The sequence below is a fragment of the Bactrocera oleae genome, chromosome 2, assembly GCF_042242935.1.
Source record: "Bactrocera oleae isolate idBacOlea1 chromosome 2, idBacOlea1, whole genome shotgun sequence".
Taxonomy (NCBI): Eukaryota; Metazoa; Arthropoda; class Insecta; order Diptera; family Tephritidae; genus Bactrocera; species Bactrocera oleae.
The window spans coordinates 60,681,591-60,696,218 of NC_091536.1; the positions used below are offsets into that span (position 1 = coordinate 60,681,591).

The following is a 14,628-nucleotide window of genomic DNA, read 5'->3' on the forward strand; positions in this document are numbered from 1 at the left end:
AATATTCAAGGTTTCAGTTAACTGACTTCTTTCGAAACATTTTCATTTGTTTGATAAACTAGTCCACGTTCCGCTTTTATTTTCTGAAAGTTTGGTAAACGGTTTTGACAGAGTAAATGTAATAAATGTGCTGATGAGTTACTCATTCAAGTGTACTTGAAAACATATATTCACGCAATTTTATGAAGATAACTCACACACTGATTGTCCTATATAAAGTTAACTATGATAAGCTAACTATGGTAACTATGATGGCTTATGGGAGCTGCGGTTATGCGCAGTTTGATTTCGCACATATTTAGCATTAAACCTAAGATAAATATCCAGTAAATATATGTATAAGGCAAACTTAAATACTTATTAATATGAACGACTGTGTGCTCACCACGCATTGTGTAGCCTAATTATTTAACTGTAGAGACAACAACTGTGCAGCTTTAAGTGGATTTCTGTGTATCGATTTGGTATATAAGTAAATAACGGTCTTTAATGAGAATGCAAATTTATTTGGTTGCATGTGTGTGTGTTCTCCTATTTATTTAATGCCATGACATATTCAATCGAGCCAATTAATGTCGCACATAAACCAGTCAAGCGCATATGCATACACATACACACATGCCCTCATAGTCCACATATAAGCACATATGAAATAGTTAATTTCGAGGAGGGCGTTCATTGAAATCTACTCTTGGTGGCTGTTTGCGTGGTGTTCGATTATGTTTGTTTGGTTTCCCTGTGTGTGTGTAAAGGTGAACTGAAAGCACAAGTGTTAGTCTATTATTAATATTATAAGCCCGAAAGCAATTTATCTTGCGTGTGTACACAGATGCACCGACACATGCACGCCCTTAACTGCAATACTATTATAAGCTTGAACGCATGTCTACTTGACTGCTTGAATGGCTGAGCGGCTGAGTGGTTGAGTGGCCTGGCCGGATGCATAATTGCATCGGCTCGGTTTATTATCGCACAGGATGTGCGTTGCATTCGCAAATATTAACTGAAACACACATATACATTCACGCATGCACACACTATTAAAGCTTGTCGGCGTGGCACTTAATTATATTGAACAGCATATTAGAGCCAAAACTGCTGCCAACAATTACAACTATGCTCCTAGCTTATGCGGGGCGGAATTCTCAATAAATATGTGTGTTGCAAGTATTACGAGTATATGTTGCACGTACATTTGCACAGAGGTAAGTAAGTATGTCTGCTATAAGCTGAGATATTGCTTCGTATTTTATAACAACACCAAACGTGTGTGTGTTGTTACAGCAATAACAATTTAATTACATCAACAAAGCTTATTTAGAGATTTTGAGTTTGTTTGCGGCATACAAACGCTTGCGGTGAACTCTGCTCCTCGGCGCTGCTCAGAGCTCTGAGCTGCTGATTTTCCTTGTCTACTTAAGTGATGCCTAAATGCATAATGTTTAGGGGAAGTTCTATGAGGCCATTCTGCAAGACACCCGATGTGCATGTGTGTGTGTGTATAGTCATTGGAAATTTGCTTTGTTTAATTAGTTAAATGTGTGCAAAAAGTTTCGGTTACGAAACCCATAGCATGTGCGTAAAATGTACAACAACAACGACAATTAATTCAGTGTGACTACCAAGTTAAACAACGCAATCAATTACACGCACACACAAACACACATATAAAGATACTTGATATAAAAAGGTATATCCTGTTGCTGGGCGTGGCGATTGTGTATCTGCTTTTGCAAATTGTAGCTTGTAATTATAATTATTAGCTTGTGATTTCTTATGGCAATGAGTGCTTGAGTGAATTTGGTGAACTACGAGTTCTTATTCCATATCTTTTGTTCGGAAAGTTTAAGGGTTGTTCAAATAACTTTCGCCCTTATTTATGTGAGTATAAATATAAGGTATAGGTTTTAAAAATGATTGCGCTCAAGTGACCATCGGGTCGATTAAATTCAAGCCGAGAAACTCAATTTTCGACCAATTTTTCGGTAATTGGTTCGGTAAGTCAATCGTCCCGGGCTGGGTTTGGGTTGACAAGCGACTTCACATAACTCCCCAAAAAATCGCACGATCTTGGAGGCCACGCCACAAGCCCATGACGCGAGATAACACGCTCATCAAAAGTTTTCTTCAAATCAATGTTTGTTTCGTTGGCTGTATGGCACATAGCTCCGTCTTGCTAGACCCAAAGGCTTGTGGACTACTATCATACGTAAGATGAAATACCTCGAGGACAATATTTGTGCAAAGTTTTATTCTGTTAACTTTATTGATGTTTAATGTGTATAGTGTAGAGTGAAAGCATCAGACGGAATTTAAAAGTTTGTTATATGGGAACCACGCCTAAGGTTGTCATCCAATTTGGCCTATTTTTCCAGTGTCTCATAGGAATGTTTGGGTAACATCACACACCAAATTCGGTCGCTTTTTCCATGAGTTATATTTCTTCTAGTACGTTTCAACATAACCGTTCTATGGGGAGTGGGCGTGGTTATTATCCGATTTTACTCATTTTCAAAGAGTTTAAAGAGGTGATAAAATCACTTCGTCTCAGCAAGTTAGGTTGATATATCATATAATTTTTTAATTCACTGTTGTCTCTGTCTACTGGGATCTCCTGTACCAAATTACAGTTTTACATCTTAATTTGCGGATTAGTTATGGCACTTTAAAAGTTTCCGTTTAATGGCGTTCTATTGGCGTGGCAATGGTCCGAATCCGCATTTGCAATACCAACCTCTCTTGGGTGCTAAGGAAGATGTGTACCAAGTTTCACCAAGATATCTCAATGTTTACTCAAGTTAAAGTACAGTCACCAGGATTTCAACTCCTTTCGTCATCCTGATCATTTATATCATAAATATCATTTCAACCTTATATCTATCTCGATTAGTTTTAGGTTATACAAACAACCGTTAGGTGAACAAAACTATTATATCTATGTTGCGAGAATATAAAAAAGTATGTTCAGGTACAGGTCCTTTAAGAAAATTTGGAATTAAACTTGGTAAAACAACTTTAATCTAAAAATGGTCGAAATTGAACTATGCCTATTCCATCTCCCAGGTACCGTCCGTGAAATTTTCATCTCTATATTCAAGAGCTTTTGTGCTTCGATGTATAATATTGCCGCCGCAATTACCTATAGAGCAAGTTTTATGAAATTGATGACGAAGATTCAATGCGAAATTCTAACAATCATTCATATTTTAATCTTTCACCTAATCAATTCAAGTTACTGATAACAAGTCCATACTTTTTAATCGAAAGTAAAAAAGAGCTATGCTCGGGCGTAACCGAATATTTTATCTAATCTCCCGATTTTCAAAGATCAAAGTCGGATCGCATATTTTTAGGTATTGGTAAAATTTTAAAATTTGTTGCCGTTGCCAAAAAACTCAATACTCGCTATTCTACGAAATTATGAATGGATTATAATCATATTTCGTATCTGATTAACATTTATTATATTATAGCTCATAAACTCACTTAATTTCATTAGCTTTTGTTTAAGGTCAGAGCTATTTATATCAAAATCCATCCATTTAACTCAATTGAGATATATAAACATATGTGTATATATACCTATGACATAAGCTCAACTAAAGTGGTTCGATTTATATACTGGATATGGGAGGAAAAAGTCAACCAGAGAAACAGAAAACATTATATTAGGGATAATAGGCTTAGACCGTGGTAATTCTATTCATGTTCAGCGCTAAACCATATTCTGTTTAAGAATAAGTGGACACGTTTTCTTTAAAATAGCACACATAGAATGATGAATAAAACTTTCATATTATTTTACTGTTGTATATCCTAGTATTTGCATACAACACTCGCTCTCTCTTATATACCTTACTTATGTGCTCATATTTGTGTAAACTATACACATGTATGTGAGTACTTGTATACGTAAACACTTTCAATGTTTTAAGCTTCTGTTTGATTATGCGAATTCCTAATTAGGAGTCAATTAATGTGTTTGCTCAGGAAGGTTTGCACAGTAATAAAAGTTTCAAATTATTAGTCACACTTGTATATACATAAGTCTGCAAATATTACGAGTTATCGCACAATCAAGATTTATTAAAGATAATTAGGGTTTTCTGTGCTTGATTCATTGTTTTCCGATATTTTCGAGAGAAAATACTTTTTGTATGAATTGTCATCTCACTCTCAATCAATGAATTGTGTCTGAAAAACTTTTGGAAGAACCGAAGAAAATGTAAAGACTATTTTATTTGATAATTGTTCAGCCATGGGTAGATTATTGGATCCAAATAGTAAAAACCTTTATTTCTATTTCCTATTCAGATATGCGTGCTACTATATGAAGAAGTCTTTGTGTTGTTTTCTTTCTAGCAATGTATAAAAATTGCTTACATTTTAAATCGCCATTTCGGGTGTGTGTTTTCTCTACAGGGAGTACCAGGGTGGAAGCACTGAAATTTGGGTTGTGTGTGCTGTAAGTAAAACATTACTATGCTGGAAAGTGTCATTCATTTTATTTGACCATAGCAAAGAGAGTTGTTACTTTTCAATCCGTGTTCTCGGACGGTACAAAATATTGGTCAAATGTTCGACTATTATGGAAATAATTGGAAACTTTTAAATTTGAAGCCAAGATATTTTTTAACCTATATTATAATTTGAATACTTAATTTTTTAAAGTGACTATTTGGCACGATAGATAATATTTATGAGACTATTAAACTAGAAATAAGTTATAGTAGTAATTCTTTATTTACTCACCTGCGTTTCTGTCACATTTAGCAATTTAGCCATTTCCGTGCGTTCACTTGAACTGAGATATTTCTTTATCTCGAACTGTTTCTCCAATTCGAATATCTGGCGACCTGTGAATGTGGTGCGCGCCTTCTTCTTGCGTCGCGCATCTGTTGAACCCGAATCTGAGTCGTCCTCCGTGGTCTCCACAGTAGGCACGGAAGAGGAGGCAGGCGGTGTGCTAACGGTCGGGAATTGCTTATCGCGCATCAGGCTGTCACTGCTGCCAGTAGGACTCACATCCGGCACAGGCATTGACGAGGAAGACGTCGGAGGCGTAACTGTCGACGACGCTGACCCCAACAACGCTGCACTCGTGGCGGAAACACCAGCGGCGGATGCATTCGCAAGTTTTTTCTTCTTAACACTCGATTTGACTGTGTGATTGGCATCTGAAATGAAGGCACAATAAAAAGTCGAAACGTTTAGACAAAGAATGTGACTTTGCTTTGTGGGGAAAGAAAATGCGGTTTTTTGAATAAAAACATAACCGAACAATTATAATATTGCATTATCAAGTGTCTATCGGTGTATTTGCGAAAAAATATGTTGTCGGTAATGGAGAATGTTAATGCAAATCATACTGGTTGCTAATAGCGAGTATTTAAGTGTCTGTCTGCTTGGTTGGCACGCGGCAATGCAACAATGCTGTCTGTCAAGCGATGCTGTCAATCACTTTGTAACCTCATTTGCTTGCGGTGTTGCCCGTTAAAGTCTTATCGATGTTGTTTTCTGCATGCATGGCATATTCGTAGGTGTCGGGGATACATTCCATTGGTGGCGGTCCGTTTTTATTGTCACTTCATGTTTTTGCTATTAGTTCGTTGCTATATGCTTGTTGCACACACCTTCAAGTGCTTAAGTGCATTTATTGCTAATTTCACGCACTTAAACGGCGTTCATTCAATTGAGACAACAACACCAAAAGCGAAAAATATTATATGCAAATACAACTATCAGCCTTCCTGTCTAATTGCGTTGCGGCTTGTCATTTGATATGCAGCTGCGGTTTTCTCAATAACTATTGTTGTTGCACATAAATATGCTTGTTACTGTAGCACTTGCTAAATTTCAATTTGTACTCTGAGATTGGCATTGTATTGTCGCTAATTTGACTTTACTTAGATTTCAATTGATTTCACTCAAATTGCTTGTGCATATTTTTTAATTATTCACTGTGTCTTTTACAGCTGCATTTAAGCGTTTGTTAGCTGATAGACACTGTGCGAAAAATACTTAACTTTTAGGCAGTAACGAACATAGTATTTATTTATAGTATAGTATATAGTATTTAAAATAAATAAAAATTCACACAAGGATCGATCAGTTGCACGGCAACTATATCCTATAGTGTTCCAATATAGGCACTTCGGACAAATGAGCAGCTTCTTTGTGAGAAATTTCAGGTCCATACCTCAAAAACTGAGGAACTAGCTCGCGTATTCAGCCGGATATAGCTAAATCGACTCGGCTTCTCATGTTGATCTGTTATATAAACACTTTATATAGTCTCCCACGTTTCTTTCTGGTTGTTACAAACTTCGTGACAAACTAAATATAACCTGTCCAGGGTAAAAAAGTCTTCCAATGCTACAGTGAATGCGAATTTTCACTATGTTCGCCCCTGTTCAATAAAAACCGTTTATGTTTTGCTTTATATTTTGAGTAAAATGAATTAAGTATTATTTAGACTGTAACTGTAAACTGCCATTTATTTAGCATTATTCAAGAATAGAAATGCGTTGACGGTGAGGTTAGAGAACATCTGTGGGTACAAATGAATCAGTAGACACAACAACAATAAGCAGTAATAGAAAAATCATTTGCAGAGACTTTGCAAGTTCAGGATTTTTTGGTAAGAACAGAGATTTTTATAAGAAACAAGCCCAGTGAAATAGCAAGCTAAATTACCAGTCGAGTATGAAGGAGAATGCAAAGGTCCTGAATGTAAAAATTGAAAACAACAACAGACCACATTTGCATGAGTTCATATATCGGGTGTTTCAATAGGGATGATATGATTTCTAAGTGTCGTTTCGGCCATTTTTAAAATGTCATGATATGGAATTTTTTTGCATTGTATTCAGTACTGCTTACAATTTCATCAAGGAAAGATATTAAAAGAACAATGTTTACAAATTATTCAATTTATTATCAAAATAATCGTTCTCCAATTGTAAGTATAATTTTGTAAGAAAATCATCTTCTCCGATGAGGCTCACTTTCATCTGAGTGGTGCGGTAAATAAACAAAACTGCCGATTCTGGTGCGAAGAAAAGCCACAAGTTATTCATGAACAGCCTTTGCATTCACAGTTGACAGTTTGGTGTAGTTTTTGGTGTCTTGTGTCGTGACCGCGTTACTGTCAATGGAAAGTGGTATACGAGTAGATCGATGATAGCCGACTTTTTATGGCTGCAATTGGAAGAAGTTGATCATGACAACATCTGGTTCCAACAAGACGGGGCTATGTGCCACACAGCACGTGCAATATCCGAATTATTGCGAGAAAATTTTGGAGAATCGGTAACTTCAAGATATTGTGAGATTGAATGACCTCCAAGAAGTTGTGATTTAACACCATTATATTACTTCGTGTGGGGTTATTTGAGCCCATTGGTATTAAGCGATAAATCACCTCTCTTCTAGCTTTAGTAGTCAATTTTGAACGCGCAATTCATGATATCCGACTTAATTTAATAGAAAAAGTACTCGAAAATTGGGTTCATCGAATTCGTTAATGAAAAAGAAGTCGTGGAGACTATTTGAATGATGTTATATTCAGAACTTATATGTATCGATGAAAAACATTTGAATTCTCTTAACAATTGTGTTTTTTTTAAATCATATCCCACTCATTGGAAAACCCTGTACTTACATAACAGCGAACGTCGAACGAACCGAACGGGAGGAATTACGGCTTTCTGTGGCGATTAAAAACTAATAATAACTACAATTGCACTTAACGGAACACAAACGTGCATACACAAATGTATTAATGTATGGACAGAAGTGTATGGTGACATGTTAATAACAATTAATAAAGCGACATTTAGCAATAATTGAACAACAATAACAAAAGAATAAAGCATGTTGGTTTTCCTATACATATGTACTCGTACATGGCGAATGCAGTTGTTATTGCCCTTCTCTCTCGCGTATTTCAGCATTTGCATTCGCGGCACGTTGTGGGATGTCTGTGTTGGCGTCTGGGTCTGTAACTGTGCTTGTGGTCGCCCGGTCATAGCTGCGCTCAGTGCTGACGCAGGCAACAACTTGTGGCAGGTTTGTGTCTGTGCAACACAGTTTTCTATTAATTTGTTGTAATTTGCATTGCTGCTTCTTGCTGAAATTTTACTCGTTTGCAAATATATTTATTGCTTGTTCGTATATTTATAAGAATCTATAGGAGTAGAAGAACATATGTCTTCACATCCTCATAAATTACTATTCGCGTTTTATTTCCTCGAAGTAAATTACATTAAACTCTGTGAAAACGATTGACATGCAAGTAAATAAGCTTTTTATGACAGGAAGCTCGCCAATTTCTGTTTCATCTATTGTTTCCTTCACATAATAATCACTGAACAAATATTCCTGTGTTTTGAAACTCAGAAAGGTGTTCCTAAAGAAACAACAGTTGTAGAAAAGTAAAATGTGATCTCCAATTTCCTGTTTCAGAGTCCGGATATTTTTATATGGAATGAGGAATGTGTGCGACAGAGGTGTGCTAAACGAATATCTCTGACTGGAAATTGGTTTGAATGTGTTTTCAGCAACATGACATGCGACACTTTCGGTAATTCTGTTAACGGCCATTTGGACGATGTAAACTTATAATTTTTGGAACTGCAAGGCAAAATTTATGTTCAAAATGCTAATAACCAACTTAGTTTATGATAATACCTATATGTCCGTGAATCCAGTAGATTAAGTGTTGCGATTTTTAATTTGTTTTGATGTTTCAGTACTTATTCCCTAAGAACTACCATTCCTTTTTGTTTTTTTAAGTTATTAAAACATCATTATTAATTATAAGTCCAATCTCAAAAATAAAAAATTGTACAAATTTAATATCATTGCGCATGTAACATACTACAGCCCTCGTCAATAGGTTAACCGCACTCGTACTTGCGTTAGTGCTCACTTAATCACTTTTATTTTGCAATTAGTAAAACAAAAGTTGATTTGCAAAACCTTAGTTATTCAATGATGATACGAGATTATTATTCAAAAAAAAATTATGTTTTCCAACGTTTTCTTAGAACAACGTAAACCTAATTTTAATTTAATTTTGTTGGTCATTAAATTAGAGACAGTTAAAGTAAGTTGAAGGAATGTAAATATTAGACTTATAAGGATAAAATAATACATGACTTCATACATATATATTGTACGGTAGTTTGGCAAAATATTGCTCTAGGTACGCTTTCCTCATTTATAAACTTTTAACGTTTTGACTCGAAGTAAATTACTTAACTACTCGAGCGTTATGAATCGGATCATTATTATCTTGTAAAAAATCCATGGGATAGCTCCAAAGAGAGCAACTAATAATAAAAAAACTGACTCCAATATTGTTTTAAAGCGCTCACCGTTTATATTCTGATCAGTAAATATTAAATAAATTGTTCTATAAAGCGTGAAGGTAACCCACACCATAGCCTCAACTTCTCGGCTGTGATGGCGGCTGAAACACAGCTCTTCTTTGCGTAAATCATGAAAATAGTATTGTAAACCATCGGGTCCATCAAAATTACAGCGTTTTTCAATAACTGAACTCTCATGACTGAGTTGAGTGTAAGATTTCACACTCCGAATCATTAACTCGTTTGATAATGGAAGCCGCTTTTCTTTGCGTATGACATCCAGAGGTAGTTTCTTCTCAATTTTTAGACGCTTAAGATATTTGGCATTTCTGATTCCATGTTGAAGAGTTGAAAAGCTTGCGTTTACTCCATTTAATTCCTTAATCTTAGCTGCCAGTCCAGCAAAATTGGAAGCAATTCTAATTATTTTACGTTCCGGTCGGGAAGTTAAAGCTTTTTACGTCCTTTAACATTTTTTTCCATATGTTTCTGGATATTTTAAATATCTATCAACAACCATTGGATTGTGCTTCATTTATTTGGCAATATTTCGATTCGATAGTCCTTACGAGTAAAATAATCTTGTTTTTTTGATTTTACAATAAGCTGAAAACAATAGCTTTTCCGATTTTTACTTCAAATCTTGCTTAAAGACAACTAATTCCTTAATTTTTAGTTTTTGTTAATCAAATTAATTGCCATTTTTTACACAAGACGAAAAAACACGAGGTGCCACTAATTCAATGACCAAACGAAACTCTACGCGATTACATCAACGTTTCTAGAGTCTTCGAATACATTGTTATATATGATTCAAACTTTGATAAGAAAAATATTTTGGTCAACCAAAACATGGCTGGCAGTGTGTAAATAGAACAGTTTATTGAAGACAAAAGTTGGTGCGTCTAACCTCGGACCAGCAGTGTACTTGTTGTGTTTGTTGGTACCTATGTATTTACTATTGTATTATTTTGAACGGTCCAAATGTGAAGAAATTAAGATATTGCAGGGTTGCCAGTCTTGATATTTTGTTGTAATTAAAAAATAAACTTTAATATATTTGAAATATTCTTAAAATAACTCAAAATCACAGTCGACTACATTTATAATATTTATAAATAGGTAGACTATTCTTAATAGTTGGATTTCAGTTTTGAGCTTTTACATTACAAAAATTATAACTAAAAAACTAACTTTGGTTTGATACCGGCGGTAAGTACGGAAGGGAGAAACGTCGGTATCTGTTTAAAGCATCATAAGCTCAATTTCGAGCTTCGATAAAAAGCCAATTTTGCCATTCAGTGTTATGGATGCAACTCTGGGCTGTCACTGTTCGTTCATAATTTGACCTCAAAACAATATCAAGTGTCAGTTCTTTTCTAGTTTATTGACAGATTTTGCAAGATCAAAATACATAGTTTATGCTTACACTTAAAATGTGTCTTATATTAAGACAGTGTGAACATAGTATAACACTCTTTCGCATGATTTATTAATGAATTCACAAAAGTCCATATGGGTATGACAAAATTCAGCCCACCGTCGGTTTTTGTTAGACCGAGCCCAAGATTTTCGTTACACTAAAGTTTGTTCGTATATAAAATTTATAAGCAAGCTGTTGATTGTGTTAAGAGGAAAAGTTGTAGGCAGCATAAAAATCAACCATAAAATCTTCCGTGATTTTCTGGAAAGCCACCCAGCGATTTGATGATAATAAGTTCCATGCACAAAATTCACTCGCCATTATGAATGTCATTAAAATTACCATAAAGGCTGTGAAATTATTCAGTATCCCATAATGACCGGCATTACCAGGTTCTATAGCCATCGACAGTCGGAAAAGACATACACATGTTTACTTATAACTTACAAATACACACAAACATATGTAAATGCACAATGCTAGCGGCACAGCAGTAAACTACGCTGTTTAAGTGCAGCTGTACAAAGTATAACTCATGCCACAGCTCGCTCTGTGATGGCACTAAACACTCGGTAGCGTGTTGCACATTTTTATGATCCGTTAAACGTTGCGTTGATGGAATTTCTGCAAATAATCGATGTTAATGACAATAAACAGCAGCAGTAGCGGCAACATTTCCAGACACCGAGCACGGGCGGGCAATAAAACTGCAACAATTATTGTAAACTATAAAATTGTGATATATGCGAATTTCACAAGCTGTAACGACAACAATAATAAAAATATGTATAATCGGAACCTTAACTCTGGCCTAGCCATTCATTGCGGTAGTACCCTTACACCGCATCTCCACAGGCAATGTGCATTGCTAACGATCCGTCAAATAAATACATTACCATTGAGGCAATTTTTATATGGCATTGACTATCATAAAATAACACTGGGAAACAGTAGTTTTGTTTTATGAACCTTTTTACCCGATTGCTTTTGCCACGCTGATTCCAAATCTCAGCAGTCAGTTTTCTCTAGCAGCTCTAGTTTTCGAAATATATATATATTTCATTTTTAGCCAAAAATTCTACAATTTTAGAATTAAACAAGTAAGGAAGGGCTAAGTTCGGATGTAACCGAACATTTTATACTCTCGCAAAGTCAAATGGTATACTCGTTTGAGATTTCTTTGTGGATTGACTGATATTTTCGGTAGAAGGTCAACTATAGGCACTGGGGTCCACATATTTAGTACTTAGGGGCTTGAACAGTTTTGGTTCGATTTAGACAATTTTTGGTCACAAGGTGGCATACTTTAAACGTATTATTCACGCAAAGGTTTACCCCGATATAATCATTGTTGCTTGATATGCATAGTGGAAAGTGAAAGAATCAGATGGAATTTAAAATGGTGTTATATGGGAAATAGGCGTGGTTGTAATCCGATTTCGCCCATTTTCGCACTATAACATAGAAATATGAAAATAACGTTATGTACCGAATTCTGTTGAAATTGGTTAAGCAGATCCCAAGATATGGGTTTTCACCTAAAAGTGGGCGGTGCCACTCCCACTGACTAATTTTAAACGCGGTTCCTATGAAGTCATCTCATACTATTCCAGAGATAAAATTTAATGTCTCTGGCGTGTTTAGTGCTTGATTTATCGCGCTTTTATTAGTTTTTAACAGTACCGTTATATGGGGAGATTTCAACTATTATAACATATTTTGAAGGCGACAAAATAATACAAGTATATACAAACTGTTTTATTAGACCTCTCTGGCTACTAGATTGACATTTATCACATTCATACTACCCGGTATTAAATTCAATCTCACTTTGTTAGTCGAGTGTTCTGTCTTAGCACGGCTATCAAATAAGCACATGAAACAGGGGTTCTTGATATATACCATTATTGCTACCGAAGAAGATTTACCATTTTAAGGTCAACGCATATCAGCCAGTTATGTTCTATGCGTTTTATTTTTCTAAAGTAGTCCAAATAGGCCGTTTTTATAAAATTAGACGCATTTAGAAGGCATTATCTAAACATATAGTCACCACAAAACAGCACAAAAACTATTTGGATGGATCATTTAAACAAGTTCTTCTTAATGTAGACATAGCGGTTTATTTATGTAATTTAGAAATTGTTTGCCCTTAACGATATTTTAAGAATTACCTGTATCGCTAAAACTAGAGCTGCTAGAAAGAAACTAAGAACAGTTTAAAAACTTCGTAAAAAAAGTTTAATTTTGTTTACCTTTATGATTAAACCGTTTAAAAATTGTATCGGTTGACAAAATTTGATGTGTAGAAGTAAAAAATTTCTTTTACAAATGTATTATTTGGAAAAATAAGAGTTCATATTGTAAGACTTAAATAATTGTTGCATAAAGTTTATTTACCAATTCAATAATTAAATATGAGCAATGATATTTACATACGCAAACAATTATCATTAAAATATTAACCATACATATATATACATAAGTATATATATAATTACTATTTTTTAAGATTTTTTAAACCTTTTATTTTATTCACCCACTTCATCATAATATTATGTTTCTGGATCACTTATATATATCTTGATTAAGAAATTGCCTACATCCACTATATTTGGAGATTTTTATACCCGGAACAGTTTGTAACCTCCAAAAGGAAACGTCGGATATACTATAAAATATATCTATCAATTTAGCCATGTTCGTCTGTCCGTTTGCCGGTAGTTATATACCCTAACTAGTCCCTCCGTTTTTGAGATGTCGATCTGCTCATTTGTCGGGACCGTCTATATCGGACTACTGAACTATAGCTGCCATACAAAGTGAGCGACCGGAATGCTTGAATGGAAAACTTTTCTATTTGACAAGATATCTTCATAAAATTTGGCATGGATTGTTGTCCAAAGAAATTGTTCAGATTGGATTACAGCATATAGCTGCCATACGAACTAAAACCGGTCAAAATCAACTTATTTAAGGATTCTTTTGTATTTATGAAGGGTATTAGGGGGTCTATAGTATCGTTCGACTTATTCGCGAACAATTTCTGTCAAAGACGCTCAAAAATAAAGGATTTGTATTGTATTAAAATAAGGTACATAGGTAAAAAAAAATTATCTTTACTTCACTTCTCGCATTTCGCATTTTTTTTTATGATGATGAAGGAGAACGATTTTCTCCCATTCAAAGACAAATTTGGCCATAGAAGCTTTCAAAGTAAAACATAGCAAACACAAATGTGTGCTTTTAATGTCTTGGCTGCTGAACGTTGAATATAAAACTGGCGTGAGACTTTTTAGTCTGTCCTTGAACTTAAAGTATTCAGTTCTAGTAAAAATAAGATAGACAATATTTTCAAAACCATATTGGTCGGCAAGCAATATATTGATTTTAACAAAATTAAATTTATAAATACTTACCCTATCGAATCAAGATACGATTGAATAAATTTATAACATAATAAATTACATTCAATAATTAATCACGAATTAATTCCATTACGCATTTTTGCGAAACAATAATTTTTGGCATCAATAATTTGCAACTTTCATCATAAATGCAATGAAATGAGTGCATACAAATACAACAATGGAAAGCATCAAACGATAATCAGTGATTCGGTGCAATTAATCAAAGTGGCACTTGAAACTGTGCACATTCATTCGAAAATAATGAAAGTAACTTCAATGCATACATATGCATATAGTAAATGTATGAAATTCGCATAAATAAAATAGCCATAATAAGAGAAATTTTCACCGCACCCATTCAATTTCACTTAAGCGCTTTTTAATGACCTCATAAAAATGCAACGGCCTACAATTAAAATTT

At 34.7% G+C, this 14,628-nt stretch overlaps 1 protein-coding gene across 1 annotated transcript in view; it reads right to left on the bottom strand.

The window, feature by feature from the left end:
• The window catches only part of NK7.1, a 106,061-nt gene that overhangs the window by 30,275 nt on the left and 61,158 nt on the right, over nt 1-14,628 (bottom strand). Inside the window, exon 4 of the mRNA XM_036378365.2 lies at nt 4,753-5,177. Within this exon, the coding sequence (XP_036234258.2) occupies nt 4,753-5,177 (425 nt within the window). The remainder of the gene's footprint in view (nt 1-4,752; nt 5,178-14,628) is intronic.